The sequence below is a fragment of the Dendronephthya gigantea genome, unplaced genomic scaffold (assembly GCF_004324835.1).
Source record: "Dendronephthya gigantea isolate DGI-Jeju-01 unplaced genomic scaffold, DenGig_1.0 000015F, whole genome shotgun sequence".
NCBI classification, from domain to species: domain Eukaryota; kingdom Metazoa; phylum Cnidaria; class Anthozoa; order Malacalcyonacea; family Nephtheidae; genus Dendronephthya; species Dendronephthya gigantea.
The window spans coordinates 68567-90756 of NW_021163025.1; the positions used below are offsets into that span (position 1 = coordinate 68567).

The window sequence follows — 22190 nt, forward strand, 5'->3', positions numbered from 1 at the left end:
AAATTTCAGACCTGGTTTTCCCTTTTTAGTGGCGGATCCAGAGCTAGCTAATTTTAAATTTAAAATGCCTCATTACAAATACAATTGGTTATGGATTTTCCTAGAGTATTTTTAAAGGAAATATCTAACAATGCTACGGCGAATTAACTCAGCTAGTTTCCCCATCAGTAGACGTCTCCCATCGTTGAAAGATAGATTCGCGTTGAACGTGTCGATTACATTAATTCAATATGTCTTATTAACAACGCTAGCCATTGCTTATGGATTTCTAAAGAAGATTTTCGAATAAAAATCTAAAGGCCCGTTTACACTTGCAATTTTGGCTGCGATTTTTCTTGCAACTTGCAACGCAATTCTACTTTTAAGAGATGTAAATTAGTGAAGACGCGTCTTTAAAATGTTAGTGTAAGAAGCACCAAGGAGTGTAATAAAGACAAAAAAAAGGTAGTTGCCAAATTTACATCTCTTAAAAGAAGAATTGCATTGCAAGTTGCAAGAAAAATTGCACCGAAAAAAGGGCCTTAAGCGAACCGCGTCCAGTGTGTGTGGACCATTATAACTACCGTAAATGATCGATTAAGCGCCGCGGCGCTTATTGCAAATATCGATTTAAAGACGCAGGGCTTATTTGACAGCGGCGCTTATTTCAAAGTGAGCAAATAGATTATTTTCTGAAGGCCGATGAATCGAATAAACGTTTCATAGAGGTTACAGGAACTGAGAAAGCGCGAGGCTGGGCTGGTGATTCACGCTAAGTTCACAGCATATACGGCGAATCGACGACATGCCCAAGTGTTAGACACGGAGTTAATTAGGAAGAAGGAAAATTTTAAACTATCAGAACTGTCATATGAGCCCGGTTGTAAGAGATATTCGACAATAAAACTTTAAAGTTTTAATACTGGTCGTCGTTCTCAATAGTTCAAATGTTAGGATTAACGCGTTTAAATAAAAAATCGTTTATTTTTACATTAGTGTTTATTTATATCTTCCTAAATAAGCGCCGCAGCGCTTATTAATTTTTTTTATTGAGGTGCGGCGCTTATTCGAGTAACGGCGCTTAATCGATTATTTTACGTTAACGATTATTTTACGTTTACATTCGAGAAAGAATGCTTTTGAAAAATGCTAGATAATTATTTGACAATGCTAAAAAAAGGTGAGTAAGCTTTCGTCCAATTGGGTAATGCTTTTCTATCCTTTCTAAAGAACGAAGCTATGCAATTGGTTGAAACAGAAATGTATTGTGAAGTTTAGCCAATGAAAATCATTCTTGCGAGGAGCTGTGACCCTACCCAAAGACCTTAGTTTAAGCAAATATCCAGCATAAATTAAGCTTACAATTAACAATCAACAAAGGGTACGATCAACAATCCTGGACAAACAACTAAAATGTCAAAACATTCTTATGTTTGTCCTGCCGAAAACTGCCCGTTGTAGCCGATATAGGCTGCTATATACAGGGTGAGTCAAAAAAAACTGACACCTTTGAAATTCAAATTAGCTGCGAACTTATGGCTGGAATATGACAATTCCCATGTACAATCAGCAAAAACGATTTGATAATACTGTTCTTTTGTATTTAAAGAGCTTAGAATGCATTTCAACTCCCAATGGGAACAAACGTTATGTCTTAGGTTAATTAATATGATATGCTTGGTACACCTATGAAATATTTTAAACAACTTCTATCACATTACAGCCGCTATGCGACTAATTTGAATTTCAAAGTGTCCGTTTTTTTTTACTCACCCTGTATAATTTAGTCATTCCGTTGCTTTTGTCGTTGTGATTTACCCTGAATTCCATGGTACGAAGATTACTAACTCTACCGCAAGTACAGCGAATATCAGGACTGAAATATTTGAGCAATTAATAAGGTAAGTGACTGAGTGTTATATGAGTTACTTGTTTTACGAAATCTGTTAGGTTTCCTTACTTTCCATGGGGTAAAACTCGGCATAAAGAAACGACCGCATGAAATAACAAGCCTGGAGTTTAGGCAATAAGCAATCGTATAACACAACTGAAGAGCACTTAAGTATGACCACAGTTAAAAGAATATACATGGTTTGGAGACTAAATAAAACTACAATACAACTCATTAACTGTGTTGAGGTAGATTTATGTAAAAAATTGTTCCTTTCTCATCACATGTATTGTATTTTGCACAGAAAAACCAATGGTAATCTTAAAATTAACATATTTTTCAAGTCAAGATTGAGGAGCTTAGCAAGACGAATGCCATTTGTAAATTTGGCTAAAATACAATAGAAACGTGACCAGAAAGGGACCATTTTTTGCATAAACCTGGACAATAACATAGTTAATGAGTTGTTTTGTACTTTTATTTAGTCTCCAAATCATGTATATTCTATTAACTGTGGTATGACGGTTTAATATGGTTCTAATGTCTCTGTGACTAAAATTCTAACAGTACATTAACTTTAGCTGATCATTGACGCAATTGTACCCCGAGACATCTGTCGAAATTAAGAAAACCCCGCAGCACCAATTCAGATGTTTATATATGGTAATATCCATATTAACATGTCTGCCTATACATGCAGGGTGAGTCAAAAAAAACAGACACCTTTGAAATTCAAATTAGCTGCATAGTGGCTGTAATGTGACAGAAATTGCCTAAAATATCTCATTGGTATGCGAAGCATATCATATTAATTAACTTAAAACATAAAATTTGTTCCCTTTGGGAGTTAAAATGCATTCTAAGCTCTGTAAATACAAAAGAACAGTTTTATCAAATCGTTTTTGTTGATTGTACATGGGAATTGTCATACCAGCCATATAAGTTCGCAGCTAATTTGAATTTCAAAGGTGTCAGTTTTTTTTTACTCACCCTGTATATGTGTAGTATGTCTTTTAACATATCGAGTGTTCATATCTGAACATGTCTGATTCATACTTCAATTTACATTGTGAGATGATGTTGTGCCATGATTGAATATGGACTATAGAGATTAGAAGCGGCTTAAATATTATATCACTATTTTTATCGAGAAAAATCGTGTTTTTCTTCAGCTTCTATATGTCCACGACGCTGCAATCTCTTCGATCCTTGTCTTTGAAAGCCGTTTTATGCCTTTTGCCGAGTGTAAATATCTAGACATGACGGATTAAATACAGGAGAACCGAAGCGCTGTGTGCGCATTCCGTTTCTTTTGTGTACAAACGCGGGCAAAATTAAACAGACGCCGGGATCACCGCCAAACAAACAAGTTCGCAGTTAAGTCGTTTAACCAAGTTTATCACGCCCAAACAAACCAAACTTTAAGAGAGCTACAATTCAGACGTTTGTTTACTAATAATTACGAGAACCATGCACTTAGAGTATTTTCAGTCAGTAAATATGCATAAAAATTCGACGTTTCAAGCAATTCTTTAATACAACGCATGTATTCACAACAATTTGCCATGCATTGATCGGTATATTTATATAATTACGCCTAAACAAACCAGTTTTAGGGCGTTCGCTAGCCGGTAAGATATACCCATCAATGAATTAGAGACATTCTTTTGATCACTTAATTCCGATTTTTCGGAGTAAACAAATACTAAAACCTGCTGTTTTTGAGTAGCGGGTTTTAGATCCGCCTCATAGAGACGTTCTATAAAATACAGTATTCCCCCGAGTTCGAGTTAACCGGGGTTGGTGTCAAAAGAACTAAAAAAGCTTGATCAACAACGATCGTTAAATTTTAATAAGAATTGCCATTGATTGGTATATGTTATCATGCCTAAACAAGCCAACCTTAAGGACGCTCGTTTGCATGCAGACATTCCATACCCTGCAACAGGGGCGCTGGAACCACGGGAGCAGCGGCGGCAGCCCTGTGCCCTTTGCTACCATAAGTATCATAAGTTCAACATTTAATCATGATGCCTACTTTTCGCACAGAAACTAACCGGTAATATTATTGAAATGCGTTCTCCCGTGGATATGCAAGTTCGCATGTACTTGTAAATTTGAGTTTCCTCTTCGTGTGGTTGCTAAGGTAAAATGAATGTGCCCTTTTCTAAAACTCTGCCCCTGCCGCCATAAACTGCTTCCGGCGCCCCTGCCCTGCAAGGAATTGGAGACATTGCTTTGATCGTCTAATTCAGATTTCTCGGGGTAGTATTTGTCCGCCTTCTATAAAATACATTCAAGTTACGGTCCGAAGAACAACTTTTCGATATTGTCCAAGAAAATTAAAAAAGTCTGAATTGACAAAAAATACATTAATACTCCACTATTTTTCAACAATAATAATAATACATGGTAGAGTACGTGGCTACATACATATTGTGACCTATCATGCACTATTAGTCAGTGCTGATCAGCAAACCTCTGAACAAGGGCGTAGCCAGGGCTGTCACTTTGGGGGGCGAGCGCGTTTAAGGGATGTCTGGTGACATCCTCACTGGCGAAATTTAAAATTATAGGGCATCTAATATAATAAAAACTAGCGGTTCTCCCATGGTGGAGGTTTCAAAAAGATTGTGGGTTTGTTTCTTTCTTGTAAACAGGTCTTCTTTCACCATTCGACCCGAAACAATTTTCTAACCAGATTTCAACGTATTGGAAAAATAGTCTCTCGGGGGGCAATCCACCCGCATAGCTACGCCACTGCTTCTGAACACCGAAACTGCTAAAATTTATGTTAAATATTGTTCATATCATTATATATCAATGTTTTCGTTACACTTGTTAAGACCAAAGGTCTAGTCAGTTCTTGACTGTTCTACAAACTATTATCTACATGATAAATTAAAACTTATTACTTTAAACGTTAGCGGGGCATGCATTTCGAACAGTCCCTTCGCCCCTGTAAAGTACAATCGGATAGAGGTAAATGACAAAATGTATGAAGCCTGTCTTTAAAGGTATGCCCCATGCATGTTTATTCACTCATGTACTCGTGAATGGCGAACTTTCAGGAATTGATGTTTCTTCAAACAATGACAAAGCTTCCAGTACCAAACCCAAAGATTTCGGATCTCTTAGATTACCGTCAGCGGTTCCAAGAACATCATCTCCATATAATCTCGATCTTATCTTATCAGCCTTTTCGTGCGATTCCTGTGCCGACTGGTAATCTTTCATCTCATGTTGGGTGATGCTAATTTTGTAGTAACTTTCAGCCGTCGCAGGATGATCTTCTCCATATAATCTTAAATTTATTCCAAGAGCTTTTTGATGCGACTCTAATGCTGACTGGTAATCTTTCATCTCATGTTGCGTGATGCCAATTCTGTAATAACTTTCAGCCGTCGCAGGATGATCTTTTCCATATAACTCAAGAAAGATTTCAAGAGCAGTTCGATATGACTCTAATGCAAGCTGGTAAACTTTCATCTCATGTAGTGTGATCCCAATGCTGAAATGACTTAGGGCTGTCTGAAAGTTATCTTTCCCATGTAGTTTCAACCTTATTTCAAGAGCTTTTTGACGCAACTCTAATGCTGAGTTGTATTTTTTTATTGCATGTTGGATGATTGCAGTCGTAAAATAACTTTCAGCTGTCGCGGGATGATCTTCTCCACGGAGTTTCAATCTGATTTCCAAGGCCTTTTGATGCGACTCTAATGCTGACTTGTCGTCTCCCATCTTATGCTGAATGATTCCGATATTGTAATAACTTTCAGCTGATCCTAAATGATCTTCTCCAAATAATTTCAGAAAAATCTCGAGAGCATTTTGAAATGACTCTAGGGCGAGCTGGTAATCTTTCAAATCATGCTGTGTGAGCCCAATATTGAAATAACTTTGAGCTGTCTGAAAATGGTCTCTCCCTAGCAATTTTAATCGAATCTCGAGGGCTTTTTGATGCGACTTTAATGCTGTCTTGTAATCTTTCATCTCATTTAGTGTAGCTCCAATGCTGTAATAACTGTCAGCTGTTTCAGGATGATCTTCTCCATGTATTTTTATCTTTTTATGAAGACCTTTTTGTTGCAAATCAAATGCTGACTTGTATTCTTCTGTCATATAGTGTCTTCTAAATGGAGAAGAGGCAGTTTTTACTTTCTGCATCATCTCATCATCAACGATCGATACTCTAATATAATAAGTATAGCTGTATCTGTTGCATACTGGGCCAACAAATACTTATTCAATAATGATAAATAATAATGACAGTGACGCGGTTATATGACAATTTCCATCATAGCGGAAATTTTTGAAAAATATTTTTTAGGCATTTATTCTCAGCAGCAAGCATGTGATCCTTACGCTCTCAATTTTTTCAGTAAAATGTATAGTAAAGTAGAACGAGTAAAAAGCGGTCTTCTTGAAAAAAGTTACAGGTGGAATACTCAATGTGTTAAATTAATCCGCACGTGCTTTAAAAATATATTTCAAGAATAGTAGGTACAATGCAATTTCGTTGACCTGCATGGGCTGGATAACGTGCGGTCCAATTTGTAATGTTCATCCTTCCTCAAATGGTCGGCATTAGGTGTAAAAGAGATTTTAGACTTACGCCCCTGTCAATAAATACAAAACTTTCCGCTTTATAGCCAATTAGGGCGCTGCTGTATGACTAACAAAACCATCCAACGTCGACTGTCCACGACATATAATTGGGATGGCTATGGATTCGGCTATGTTCTGTCAAAATACCCGGGTGTAAAATATCGCCCATGGCCGAATTCTTACCCGCACACGACACTCGATCTCCGCCCGGCACGGTGAAAACCAATTTTCTACTAATCCCAAAGCCGGCGAGGAGCGTTGTGCGAGAGTGCTAATTTCGCCCGGAGATTAGGGATTACACCTGGGTATTGTAACAGCTAGAACAGCGGAATCCTATCTTTTCCGTATTTTACAAAAATTTCGCAACGAAACTTTGCATTTGCACTAATTTAAGTAAGATCTTTCTAACTGCATGTGATGATTTATTTTCTTGTTACTTCCATCAAAAATTAGTCTAAAGCGCAAATCGTCCATTGGGCTATAAATTATTCTCGGGAATAGGTTGCATAATAATTTCGTAATAATCAAACATTTACCTCTTCATAATTACTTCCTTTGTTTCATTCACCTCCTTCATGTTTTCAATCTCCACCTTCAGTCCTTCTACTTTGATTCCAACCTTGGAAAACTCTTCTTGCAAGCGTTCCTTCATTCTTCCTGATTCATAATCCTCTAAGACTTCCAGAAACCTGATGTCTGTGAGACAATGTAACTCAACACGCAAAGATCCAGGCTGAACGTCAGGAGGATCTTGACCATCGTGGTTGCCACCAAGAGCATTTTGCACTGCAACGTCCACTAATGGTTTCAGTAATTTATAACCAACATACAGAGCGCCGAGACCCAGACCTATTTTAATGGCTGTTTCGCACACTGTTTTTACCACTTCCACATTGTTTGTCTCGATATGGAAAACAAATTTGTCACGGAAAAGGGATCCGCACACTCGTATAACTGCCGAAGGTGATTCAGCCATTCAGGATATTCGAGACAACAAACTAAAAACCAATAGAGAAGTTTAGAACATAAAGAATTTGTGCGATGCATTTGGCGCTATCTCACGTCATCGTAGGAACTCGGAACTACTTTATACAATCCTTGAAATATTTTCTGCTTTTTCTGCTTTCGTAATGATTTTATACATATACTGAGCAACACTATTATACTACCTAGCAAAATATAGCTAGTTTTATTTTCAGGAATAAAGACGAATATGTTACAGCAAACCCACCTACAAGATTTAATTTTGGCATTTTGACAATAATAATATACAGTGGGGGTCAAAATTTTGAGTCCAGCCGATATATTTTTTTTAATTTACAATAAATGATGTCTTGTGAGTTGGAAAGCGGATTTGTTGATGTGCACATTATATGATAGATCAGCCTCGCTTATGTTTACTAGTTAATTCACATGGTGTTTAAGTTGTACAAGAAATGCGAATGGTAGTGAGGCCAGATAATCGAAATCAACAATGAAGGGATATCTCAGCGAAAATTGAGATGAAGTTATAGGTGTCCGGGGAAAAATTGGAACGTTTTGTGAATCAGGCTCGTATTCAATGAAATGAAAATGTGGGAGACTAAGAGCTACCATTGCAAAGGAAGATGGAAAGAAAGTAGAAGGAAAACCAGTGGAACGTCCTTAATCAATGTTGGAATAGAATTAAAGCGGTTGTTATAACAAAATTGGTTCACTCTATGCCAGGGAAAAGTCAAAGCAGTTTTGAAACGTAAAAGAGATCCTACAAAATATTAGAACCTGTCCCGAGCAAGTATATGTATAACCTCGTATCCAGGGTTTTCCCTTTGAGTAAACCCTGTATTGCTACACCTTGTTTAATATATTTTGATCAACTATATAAATCCGCCACGGAAAACAACTACTATATATGCTGAATAACGGAAATAATTTGCATAATTTGAAGTTATTGCATGCTTCCAATCGCGATTGTATAATTGTCGACATTTGACAGTCCTGGCGACCTTAACAAGAATAAATTTCGTTTGAAACTCGTGTGTGTTTTTAGATACGTACACACTGCTAGCATCTAGACGTTATATAGCTAAGAATTTATTTCACGTACCGGTAGAAATTTAGGCGAATATGAAACTAGCAATACATTACACACTTTTCATAAAATGTATTATGTAAGCTATTAGAATCAATGTGTTTTGTCATGCATTGCCTACCTTTATTGTCCATTTCTTAGAAGAAATTATCATGAAATAATATATAAATTGAAAGTGAAAGCTAGAATAACTTTATTTCACATTATTTGATGATTAGCAGCATTTAGAATAAACCCAACCTCGTATCCAGGGTTTTCCCTTTGAGTAAACCCCGTTTCGCTACACCTTGTATAATATTTTGATCAACCACGGAAAAGAACTGCTATGCTGCTATTCTAAGAGAATTGATAATAAATGAATATTTGAATAACGGAAATAATTTGCATCAGAAATTCATCGATTCAGAGCTTGAAACTAGTTTACACATCGTATGATTGGTAGCACTCAGGATTACAAATGACTGGAGCTAATTAATTTTGAAAGTAAATTTTGAAGTCGTTCATACATAGGGAAAATGACTAAGGTACAGGGATTTTCAAAAACTAAAGTAAAATTTGAGCGAGCGATCATTCCTTTGAAGTACATACACATCTCCATGAATTATTTAGACAAAGCTTCGCTTCAAGGCTTCCTCATCTACAAATTATATATCGTCCGTGAATCGTGGTGTATGGAGTGCATACAGTGACAGAAGTTCCAAGTTAGGAGTTCCAAGTATTCCATAACCCATCGCGCTCTCAAGACAAACCTTATTGAATTATCTGCACACGATTCCTACCTACCGATCTCGCTTAGAAACCTGCACAAGATGTAAAGTTTGCGAGATCGCAATTGCAAGAATTAACTAGGATTTAGACTTCACACTTCTTACAGAATCTGCAATTATGCGTTTTGACAGCAGATGAGCACTTCATTTATGCATGCATGCATGCATAGTCTTCAATTGCCTTTTTTGGTTGGAAATTAGCATATTCGTTTATTTAGAAAGGCAATGGAAAGTTAAACAAGACAAGCTTACACATGGTGTGATAGCTAGTGCTGAGAATATCAGGTAAATTAAAAAAATCGACAGTAAAATGGTAAACAATTCAAATTTATATAGAAACAAATAATGAAAATGAACGGTAAAGATCAGTGAAGTGCATTCCTTTGAAACACCAAACAGCGCGTCATAGAATATTTTGCTAAAATAATGTTTGGTTTGTCAGTATTCAGTATCAAATAATTGTGTAAATCGGTCAAAAAAGCGTGTGCAGCTTATCGAATGATATAGTGATGTGTTCGGCTTTATCATCTACGAGTGATTATGACTTTTGTGATTCACTTCATATGTGAAAGCTTAGTCCTTTGTGAAACGTTATCAACCACGTCAATTATTTCATTTCAAAAACTAATCAAACAAGACAAGGAAAGGTGGCATGTGTTTTGTGCAAGAGAAAGTGTGATAGTGTTCAAGATGATGTGAAGTTTTTTCTGAGCATATTTTCTGCTCATACCGGCAGACTGTGCAACAGTCCAAATATTAAAATCGCACTTCTTCGCTGGAATTTTAATTAAAATTAAAATTACAGAAGAAGACAACCCTGCTGTTTGTATTCCAACTGTTATGTGGCGACGACTGAAATGTTGTTTATGGATTGTTATCAGCAGAGCATGTACGCCGAACGGACTTTAACCATATGTTAAAGTTAAAGCAAATCTTTACACCAATTTTTTTATTGCTTGTTTACAAAGTTAAATATCTGTTTCCATACATATTTTCCGGGCCGACAAAAGCCACATTTTTTAAAGGTTTTTCCACGAACAGCGATTCAGAAGCACTTAAACGTAAGGATTAAAATTGGATTAAAATTTAAACCATGCAGGGTTAGCGCTAACCCGTGCAGCTTTGAACAACTGGCCAATGATGCCTAATGTAATAGTGCTTGCAATTCCAGCACAGTTCTTTTAATTTGAATGAATATCATAATCGAAACATCATAAATAAAACTTTCATTATTTTTCATCTTCAACAAGTTATATAGATAACGATAATCATAAAAATATCAAGTTTTGTATACTACGTGCCTCCCGTAATATAATTTAAACAACGCTTGTAATATAATCTTAATTTATGTCGTCAGATATCTGGCTACCCTATAACTGTACGTGTATTGATGACACCATAGATCTTACAGAAATATCGTTTGTTTCATATATAGAATACTTTATTATTAATTTATATTATATACATAACCACCTCTCCTTCAGCCTTATCGTGCTTAGAAATAATCCCTGCGAAGAAAATTAGTGTAGGTTCTTAGATATCTAAGATACACACTTCTAGCAACTAGTTAAGCAAAAAGGAAGTTATCTCACCTTCATAGAGGACTTTAAACAAATGTGAATTGTAAGGACTTTAAACAAACATGAGCTGCCAACGTTGTGTATACGCTTTTCTAAAGCTGTGTTATGAAAGCCTTTAGTATCATTGAATGCGTTTTTTATGCATTGCTGACTTTTATTGTCTCTTTCTTAGAAGAAATTATCGTTAATGATATGCTTGTATTGAAAGTGAAAGAAACATTTTGAATTCGTTTGATAGTTTTCAAGCAGCATTCAAGCACCTGAAACATGCACGACATAAAAGTGGTTTTGAGTCGCTCTATACTAAAAATAAACAATTTCATTAAAAATATTTTTGTGAAATGATAAAAACGTACAAGCGTGCATTCCTTTGAGGTAACCAACAGCGCTATTAAAATGTCTTAAATATTTTTGTTGTCCATAAATTTTATGCCATCCGTAAAAGACGCTGCCGTATTTATATGAGTGTATATCCTCGGAGGTTAGAATGTTTACCTGCATGGCTTGTGGTCTAAGGTACATTTAATATTATCTAGTAACCAACTGTCTAAACAAAGTCGGTGTTGTTGAAAACCCTCGAATACTCGTGACTCATTCACGGCCTAATTTTCACTTTGTATAACCTAATTATTTTATGGATAAATGACTTCAATAGCTAAATGTCCTAGCCCTAAATTTGAAATCAGGTACGCCCCTCCGTGCAAATTTTTAAGTCCAGTTTGAAGTTTGAGATCTGCGACGTTACAGCGGTAAGGACTGGGGATGATAACACAATTGAAACTTTGCGTTATCAAGATAAGGCCATGTTACACGGTGCAATTTTTCTTGCAACTTGTAATGCAATTCTACTCTTAAGAGATGTAAATTAGTCTTTAAAATGTAAGTGTAAGAAACACCAAAGAGTGTAATAGTTTGGTAGTTGCAAAACTATTCCAAAAATTTTCCATGTATTTTACAAAAAGTTTTAAAGAAGACATAACGAAAGGTGGCATGTGTTTTGCGCAAGAGAAAGTGTAATAGTGTTCAAGATGATGCAAAGTCCTGTGCTCATACAGACTGTGCAACAGTCCAAATTAAAATGGCACTTCTTCGCTGGAATTTTAATTAAAATTAAAATCACAAAAGAAGACAAACCAGCTGTTTGTATTCCAACTGTTATGTTGCGACGCCTGGAATGTTGTTTATATATATAGATTGTTATCAGCAGAGCATGTACACCGAACGGACTTCAACTATTATGGGGTTGAATTAAAGCAAATCTTTTTCTTAAAGGTTTTTCAACGAAAAGGGATTCAGAAGCACTTAAACCTAAGGATTAAAATTGTATTAAAGTTTAACCCATGCAGGGTTAGCGCTAACCCGTGCAACTTTGAACAACTGGCCAATGATGTCTAATGTAATAGTGCTTACAATTCCAGCACAGTTTTTTTAATTTGAATCAATATCATAATAGAACCATTATAAATAAAACTTTCATTATTTTACATAATAAAAGTTTACATTATATTACATAACTCGATGAGCTGGTTAAACAAGAAATCTAACAGAAATATAGTTTGTTTCAGGAATATTTTATTATTAATTTATATTGTATACACATTTATATTGTATACCACCTCTGCTTCAGCCTTATCGTGTTTAGAAAAAATTAGTGTGGGTTCTTATATATCTAAGATACACACTTCTAACAATTAGTTAAGCAAAAGGAAGTTATCTCACCTTCATAGAGGACTTTAAACGAATGTGAATTGTAAGGATTTTAAACAAACGTGAGCTGCCAACGTTGTATATATGCTTTTCTTAAGCTGTGTTACGAAAGCCTTTAGAATCATTGAATCCCTTTTTTATGCATTGCTGACTTTTATTGTCTCGTTCTTGGAAGAAATTATCGTTAATGATATGCTTGTATTGAAAGTGAAAGAAACATTTTGAATTCGTTTGATAGTTTTCAAGCAGCATTCAAACACCTGAAACGTTCACGACATAAAAGCGGTTTTGAGTCGCTCTATACTAAAAGTAAACAATTTCAGGAAAAATATTTTTGTGAAATAATAAAAACGTACAAGCGTACGAATATTCCATTGAGGTAACCAACAGCGCTATTAAAATGCCTTAAATATTTTTGTCGTCCATAAATTTTATGCCATCCGTAAAAGACGCGAGTTGCACAATGCTGCCGTTTTTATGTGAGTGTATATCCGCAGATGGTTAGAATGTTTACCTGCATGGCTTGTGGTCTAAGGTACTTTTAATATTATCTAGCAGCACAACTGTCTAAACAAGAGGATACAATCGACAATCCGGGACAAACAAGTAAATTACCGAAACTTTTGCAAGTGCATATCTCTGCAAGGCTGCACTCGCTTTAATACATGTCCATATGACAGCCGGTCCACATATTGTCGAGTGTTATTAAATATCTAGACATGACGGGTTAAATACAGATGAACGAAAGCGTTCTGTGACATTCCGTCTCTTTTGTGTATAAACGCGGGAAAAAGTACACAAACAGAGTCAGATCACCGCCAACCGGACAATATTAAGAACCAGAAAGAGTTACAATTCAGACGTTTGTATAGTAATAATTACGAGAACCACTTAGTATTTTCAGTCAGCAAATCTTATACATAAACTGAATTCGACGTTTCAAGCAATTTTTTATAACAACGCATGTATTCAAAAAAATTTTAACATGAACTGCCATTGATTATAACAAATTGTACCTATGTTGTGTATGGCTAGCGTGGGGTTTCTTTAAAATAGGGAATGGGGGAGTGGAAGAACAGGAGAATGAGGGGAATGCGGGAACAGGGGAGCCAGAGAACGGGCGAGCCTGGGAATAGGGGAACCAGGGAACGGTAAAACTATTGACTCATTGAACAGCTAAACTAAGAGTAATGATCTTGAACCTAAAAGGAACAACTGTTAGTATCCACATGATAGGATACATTATCCTCATCATCCTAATTAGAAATATATTTATTGTTATTATCTTGCAGAATACCAGCCTGGTAAGTGCATGTTATTGTAAAACTCTTGGCATTTTTGTATTAGATTTTACGTAAAAAAGTAGATAAAAGTAAAAAATCATAATATACGATACGCCTTTTGGTAAAATTAAAAATATAAATAGCATAATGCTATTGTTGTGTGGGTTTTAAATTCATGTGGAAACTATAAGTTAGTGTGTTCGTTTAATTCGCATGCAAATTTTCGATTGAATAGTGATATCTATTCAAGATATAATGACAAATGCATGCAACAGAACATTTTTTATATGGGAATAACATTGCTCAAGAAACTGTACTGCGTATATAATTTTCATTTCGTTTTCTAATATGTTTTAGTTTAGCATGAATGTTTGCATTTGCTTTCAACAAAATCTACGAAAAAATACGATCGCAGTTGCCATTCGCTATCGAACACAATGTTATGAACTGCTGAGAACGACAACACAACAATCAAACCGAAAAGATCTTAAGAAATGTCTGTCAGACAAATCTGTCACATCTTAGGGAATGTCTGTCTTACCTAGGTTGGACCTCGGTCTGACCTCGGTTCAACCGATCAGACCAAGGTTTGACCTAGGTTAACCGCGGTTTTTGTTATTTCTGGAAAGTAATGTATATCCATACTTCGACAGGCTAGTCTAGTCCGTTCAATTCTTGCGTTCCACAGAATTCACATAATTCGCAGTTCTAATAAAAAATCCTAATAAGGAACTCCTACTAGAAAACTGTATAATCTCTCAAGCAATAAACCTGGCATTTAATGCAGACTAACGCTTACCTTTATAAAAAATTAAGAGGCATAGGCTATTTATCATTTCAGACAAACATAAGTGCAACATGCGACCTAGCAGCTTCCGTCAGGGGAGGTGCATTGTTTATTATAGTCTTGCATTCACAATTATACTATCCCCTTTTTTAGTGGGTGGTATTACCATATATATACATCAGATGAATTATGTACATTAAATGACGTTTCCACAAGGATACTGGATTTAAACGTAGATTTATTAATTAATTATACTGCATTAAGTGTTTCATATATAAAATATTTGTAGAGCTACACATATAGATTAAGATGATTAATGTGCATAAAATATATATGATCATGCCGCTAATGTTACACCCATTTGAAGCGCTGAGCAGTGTTTATCGTCTCTAATCAAATAATTATATCATCCTTATGCCACGTTGTAGGCCCAATACAAATTATATACAGAGTATGGAAATGAAGATACTGGTATATAGCACGGCATATATAAATGTATATATTCATTAGGTGTATATCAATCATTAGGTGCTACTACATTACATTAGGTACGGTGCTACTAAATAAGCTACTCCAGCTTCCGATTATATACCAACTATAACTAGGTACAAATATACTAACTACACTAGTAATCCACTATCGCATTTTAAAATTACAGAAACAATGATTATTTATACAGTATATTACTATAAAGTGTCGATTACCATGCATTATAGGAAATTTTCGCGTCACTTGACGTTTAAAGAAATCTTTTTATTATCTATCTGGTAAAAGTTTTAATCTAAAGTATCACCTATCTCTCTAAAAAATTAATTAATTAAACTTCATTACTTTTTGCTCATGGGCAAATAAGAAATGAAGTTTTACTGAAAGAAGCTCCCGGTTACATTAAATTATATCACCCACCGAGTCCAATAAAATCATATGCACTTGATACGATACTAAAATTCATGATCGTTATATATATATATAGAGTTCGATCCATCATTACAGTTCGAGACCATAATCATTAGAGTTCGATCAAATTCATGATCGTTAGAGTTCGATCCATCATTAGAGTTCGAGACTATAATCATTAGAGTTCGATCACTTCGATGAATTAACTTGCTCCACCTTGTCAGAGTATATGCATCGACAACTCTCATTTATTTTCAACTTCTAGTCGACGAAGGTATCCGAACGACGCCCTCCCCTCATTGAATTACCAACTCAAACACTTTGGATCGTAACGTTAAGGCCCGGTTTGCACTGTCAAATCTTCTGTGATCAGACATTGAGATTTCAAACAGCAAATCCTATTTTTTAAAGTATATCGTAAAAATTTTAAACGTTTAATAAAGTGTAACTTGACCTAAGAAATGTTTTAACGAATCCTAGAAGTGTGACTGCATCAAACAATGCAAATTAGGTCTAAGCGCAATTTTGGATTTTTGTCCTAAACAAGCTTACGTTTTATGTAATTTTATATAGCATTATTAATTTTAAATTACTTTCAAATTCCCATCTAGGCTTTCATTGCATTTTTAATTTGCTCAATAACCTATAATGCTGGATGGAGTTCCTCTATCTCGTGTTGTGTAATTCCAGTGCTTCAGAAACGTTTCAGTCGTATCAGAGTGGTCTTCTTCAAGTATTTCTTGAAGAACTTTCGCGACCAATTCTAATTTGAAATCTTCTATCTCATTTTCCAGACTCAAAAGCCTCGCATAAATCTCATCTATGTCATCAGAATCATCTTTCCCAGGTAGCTTCAATCTCATCTCGAGGTCTTTTTTCTTCGAATCTAATGCAGACTTGTAATCTCCCATCGCAAGCTGTGTGATTGCAATGCGGCTATAACTGTCAGCTATGCAAGGGTGATATTCTCCATATAGTTTTAATCGAATTTCAAGAGCTTTTTTATCCGACTGTAATGCGAGGCTGTACTCTCCCATTTCACGTTTTGTCTCCCCAATCATGTGATAGCTGAAAGCTGTGTCGGAATCGTCTTCATGTTTTAATCTGATTTCGAGAGCTTTTTCTTCGGACACTGATGCCGACTTATAATCTTCCATATCTCTTTGTACGATTCCAATGAAGTTATAAATATCAGCTGTGATGGGATCATCTTTTTCATTTTTTAATCTAATAACAAGAGCTTTATTTCCTGAATTTAATGCAGACTTATATTCTCCCATTCTATGTTGTATAATCGCAATGTTGACATGATTAATAGATGTGTCAGAGAAATCTTCTTCACCACCTCTTTTTTCTCGGATTTCAAGAGCTTTTTGTTCTGCCTTCAATGCTAACTTGTAATCTCCCAGCATGTGATAGGTGATTCCAAGGCTGTCATAACTCTTGTCTGTATCGGGATGATCTTCTCCGTGTAGTTTTTCTCGGATTTTAAGAGCTTTTAATTTTGATTTTAATGCTAACTTGTAATTCTCCATCCAATGCTGAATAACTCCAATGTTGTGATAACTCCTGGCTGTCGCATCGTGGTATTCTCCATACAGGTATGATCTGATTTTAAGGGCTTCTTCTTCTGACTCTAATGCTGACTTGTAATCTTTCATCTCTTTTTGTATGGTTCCAATGAATTCATAATTTTTAGCTGTATCAGAATGATATTCGTTATGTTCTTTTCTGATCTTAAGCGATTTCTGTCCCGACTCTAATGCTAACTTGTGATCTCCCATCATAAATTGTAGGATTCCAATGTTCAAATGATGGTCAGCTGTGTCGGATTGATCTTCTCCATCCTGTTTTGACTTGATTTCATGAACTTTTTCCTCCGCCTCCAATGCGGATTTGTAATCTTTCATCTCCATGTATGTAATTCCAATCTTATAATAACTTTCAGCTATTTTAGGATGATCTTCACCATATATTTCTAATCTGATTTGAAGAGCTTTTTTCTTTGATTTTAATGCTGAATCGTAATCTTTCAACTCGTGTTGTGTTTCACCAATGCTGTGATAACTGTCAGCTGTGTCAGGATGAATCTCTCCATATAGATTTATTCTTATTTGAAGAGCTTTGTGCTTGGACGCTAATGCTGATTTGTAATCTCCCATTGCATGCTGTGTCTCCCCAATCCTGACATAACTGAGGGCAGTCATAGAATGTTCTACTCCATATTGTTTCAATCTCATTTGAAGAGCTTCTTGATCCGATTTTAATGCTGACTTGTAATCTTCCATCATGTTTTTCATAATTCCAATAAAATTATGAATGAGAGCTGTGAGTGAAACATCTTCTCCAAAATGTTTTTTTCCAATTTCAAGTGCTTTTTCTCCCGATGATAATGCAGATTTATAATCTTCCATCTTACTCTGTGTCATTCCAATGCTGATATAATTTTCAACTGTCTCAGGATGATCTTCTCCATAGAGCTTCAATTTGATCTCAAGAGCTTTTTTCTTCAATTCTAATGCAAACTTGTAATCTCCCATTTCATCTTGTGTTATTCCAATGCTGTGGTAGTTGTCCGCTGTGTCAGCATGGTATTCTCCAAACAGTTTTAAAGTAATTTTAAGAGACTTTTTTCCCAACTCCAATGCTTTCTTGCAATCTCCAATTGACCTTTGCGTGCCTCCAATGCTCCCATAGCTGTCAGCTGTGTCGGGATGATCTTCTCCATATAGCTTTAATCTGATTTGAAGAGCTTTTTCTTCTGATGCTAATGTTGACTTGTAATCTTTCATAGAATGATATGTTATTGCTATGTTGTTATAACTGTCAGCTGTGTCAGGATGATCTTCTCCGTATAATTTTAATCTGATATCAAGAGCTTTTTGTTTCGACTCCAATGCTGACGTGTAATCTCCTAACTCATCTTGTGTGTCTCCAATGCTTTTATAACTTTCAGCTGTTGCAGGATGATTTTCTCCAAATAATTTCCACCTGGCCTTAAGAGCTTTCTCTTTTGACTCTAATGCTAATTTGTAATTTCTCATCTTATGTTGTGTTTTTCCGATGTTATAATAACTGTCAGCTGTGTCTGGATGGTCTTCTCCATATAGCCGTGATCTAATTTCAAAAGCTTTTTGTTTTGATTCCAATGCTGGCTTGTAATCTTTCATTTTATGTTGTGTTACCCCAATGCTGTGATAACTGTTAGCTGTGTCTTGATGGTCATCTCCAAATAGTTTGGTTCTGATCGCAAGAGACTTTTTTACCGACTCTAATGCAGATTTGAAATCTTTCATTTTTTGTTGTGTCATTCCAATGTTGTAGTAAATGTCAGCTGTTGCAGGATGATCCTCTCCATGCTGTTCCAAACTGACTTTCAGAGCTTCACGATGCGACTCTAAAGTTGACTTGTAAACTTTCATCTCGTCTCGTGGGACCCCATTTTCGTAGAGGCTTTCGGCTGTGTCAGCATTATTTGTTTCCCTCTAGAAATTTTCAAATGTACGTATATAAACGTCATTTACCAGGCGCGAGGTCCGGATGAGAAATACCGCGCCTGGGGTATGGAAAAAAATTCAAGGTACCGTATATTTATCTCGACCTTGAACTAATATTGACTTAGCTCAACAAAACACAACAGATTATTGGAAAAGTGTCAGTTTTGTGGGTTGTCATGCAGTTGAACAGGACAGTTTATAACTCGACTTTTGCAAAATTCCTTAAAAGGAATATACAAACCAAGCATCAACCAATAAAAATGTGAATAATGTTATAAAGAACAAAGTATCTCGAATTACGGCAAATAGATCGATGGAATTCTAGCAGGTGCATGAAAAATAGGCATAAAAAATCTGAGCAAAGAAAAATTTGATTATGTTTTTACTTTGGTTCATTCGCGTACCCGTTCACAGAAGGTTTTCAGAAATTTAAGTCGTAGTTTGTTTCGGTTTTATCGTGTTGTTTACATTGTTTTGTTTGATGGATAGGAAACTTTATGATACCGCTATTTTCGGGAGTGACGTAATTTAGCAAGACTTCCTTTTAAACCAAATCGCTTTTGAACACCGTGATATCGCAGAAAGACTTAGATATTCGATTACCGTCACGCATTGTGCGCTAAAAGATCTGTTACCTTTTTGTTGTTTTTCTCAGAAGATATATTTACCTGAAGATATTTTAACCCCTCACTATCAACAGCATCCATACTGATATCACTCATCATCTCGCTAAGCTCCCTCATGACATTGCTCGTCATCTCGCCATGCACTCTCTTGAAATAAGATCTGTATTTTGCAACAAAATAATGATGCTTGTATTAATGTACATAGAAGGATATTGTAAGAAAGGCATTTGCTCATTCACTCTGTGCATTGTTCGAAATTTCTATGCTTTCCTAGCTTTTAATCTAGGTCAGTTCCATTTGGTTGTTGCTTTTTAACAAGTTGCGACTGTGCAACATAAAAGAAACACAACAAAAACACAATTAACTTCATCTGCCAAATCGAATGTAAACAAGACGCCTGTTCTCAGGGGCGTTAACCCCGGCGTGCTTTGCACGTGCCAGTCTTCGTGTAATATAAAGCTTGAAGCTTTTGAACATAAACAATGTTCATACTCATTTAGATGCACTGCGAACCTATGTTGTTCGATCTCGACATTCAGAAGCACATCGTACTTTAAAAAGTATAGGAGTTCAATTGTTCAAAAATGTAAATAAACTGCATGGTAGGAATCTTGGAGGAATTGCCGTATAATGCGAGCGAAATCAAATTGCGCATCGAACAATTAGCCAAAGATTTCGAGCTGTGCACCATAACTGTTGGGAGATAAAACTGTGATGTAGTTAAATACGGTCACATTACTCACATACACCTTTCAAATACTAGTATATTTCGGGCCAAAACACACTTGCGACAACGAAAAAAATTAAAAACAACAACAAACCCAGGCGAACTTTCAACTACGTCACTGACGCCGGACTAATAAGCTTAAACAAAGACTTAGTGCATTAGAGGGATACGGTGATAAAAATTATCTTCGTCTATTTTGAAAGAACGTCATGAATATTTACAAACTTTTCAAAATATTTACAAACTTTATTCTGAAGTTATTTTCAAATGAAATTGTCTTCCATTCGCCATTTTGGATATGCATACCCTTGGTCGGATATGTATGACGTAATAACCTGGGTGAAAATTCGCTTTGTAACCTCAAGTTAACGATTCAGCGAAGCGATAGTCTCATGGTATTAAATTCTCGCGTAGCTCAAATTATAGCGTTTAAATTGTTAGAGTTCAAAACAAAGGCGTAAACATGTAGTTGTTATTCTTAAGCGTCATGATCAATTCAGCTTTTTGCGTCACGTAATTAGATCTCATTATAAAACAAGGTGGAGGATATATCTCGATAGTCGATGCTTTTGATCGCCAATATCTTGCTAAGTAAGGAAAATAAACAAATTTTGTAAAAAGGATCTATAAGAAGTGTAAATTTCCTTTTCAACAAAACAAAAATAATTTGTATTGCTATACCCCTTTAACGTTGGGTTCAATCTCTCCAGGCTTTTCTATCTAAGCCTCACACGGCCTACGCTACAACGAAAACCCTGTTTCAGGCTGCCTGTTACAACGCAAAATCTCCCGAAATTTGGGAGATTTCTTAAGAGTGGGTCAGGGTACTAATTCCACTTGGATATTTACACCCTCGTCCGCTATTATTAAACTCAAGTCATGGACGGTCTTCTAGGTTATGCGCATGCGCCATTGCGAACTGCTAAGCTCTTGATTCGTTAAGACAAAAATTAGTATTTTCAAAACGTCATTGAAAAATGTTGTGCAAAGTTTTGATGAAATATTTATATTTCATAAATATGGAACATATTTGTAATTTTTTCAATGCATTAGAGGGAAAGGTGAATGTGGTTAGGACTTTTAACGGTTTATTGCGACTTTTAACGGTTCATTTCGACTTTTAAAGGTTTATTAAGGTGGTTTCGCTTTGCAGTACAACAGCACCGGTAGAACCTGCTACATTAGCAATTTCCCATGACCTGTTGTAAAACCGGCAGCACATCCTATCTAAAAAATTTTCCGAAATATCATAACTTTAGATCCTCGTTCCATTTTATCTGCTATTGCGTCGAAACAGGTGTGCTCGATATGAGCTCGATAGTATTACAGACCTAAGAACACACCTGTTTTAATGAGTTGTGATTGATGCGCTACTTGTATTCCACTCATCCCCACACGGGAGAAACGTAACAAACGAATCACATGACCAGCTTGAACCAGGCCGGGTGGGAGCGTGATTCTGTTTTGCCTTCGCCCCGTTTTTCGAAAGGCAGCGGTGAAGACGATAAATCTATGTTTTAGTGGCGTGGCCAGCGTCGATAATGAGGAGGCCATATTCATATACTCAGGTTAACAGATCTGAAGGTAATGGACTTGATAATAAATTAATCATACGTAACATGAATATATCAATATTGGCCCAATTATCGTTCTGGCTACGCCACTTCTATGCAGCCTATGCTCTCTGCAATGCCGAATAATATGAAGATATCTTTCTAAATTTCTAATAATATAAACCTATCATATACCTCCAATTAGCTTTCCTTTTTT

The 22190-nt window shown here is 35.9% G+C and overlaps 2 protein-coding genes across 2 annotated transcripts; both read right to left on the reverse strand.

Annotated features, from left to right (window-relative positions):
• Positions 1–4912: 4912 nt before the first annotated feature.
• Positions 4913–10958, reverse strand: LOC114520137 (nephrocystin-3-like). The gene is made up of 3 exons (XM_028540357.1): positions 10909–10958; positions 7015–7476; positions 4913–6002 (listed from the first exon to the last, which is right to left on the reverse strand). Exons 2-3 carry the CDS (start codon positions 7452–7454, stop codon positions 4913–4915), a joined length of 1530 nt encoding a protein of 509 aa, XP_028396158.1. The 5' UTR covers positions 7455–7476; positions 10909–10958.
• Positions 10959–16205: 5247 nt separating this feature from the next.
• Positions 16206–18992, reverse strand: LOC114520138. The gene has a single exon (XM_028540358.1). It carries the CDS (start codon positions 18990–18992, stop codon positions 16206–16208), a length of 2787 nt encoding a protein of 928 aa, XP_028396159.1.
• Positions 18993–22190: the final 3198 nt, after the last annotated feature.

What these genes read in the sequence shown, in the direction of transcription:
- LOC114520137 (XM_028540357.1), bottom strand. Translation starts at nt 7,454, where the DNA reads ATGGCTGAATCACCTTCGGCAGTTATACGAGTGTGCGGATCCCTTTTC. An exon ending in AAGGAAGTAATTATGAAGAG is followed by an intron (nt 6,003 to 7,014) that starts GTAAATGTTTGA and finishes TTCTCCATTTAG; the next exon opens with AAGACACTATATGACAGAAG.
- LOC114520138 (XM_028540358.1), bottom strand. Translation starts at nt 18,992, where the DNA reads ATGAAAGTTTACAAGTCAACTTTAGAGTCGCATCGTGAAGCTCTGAAA.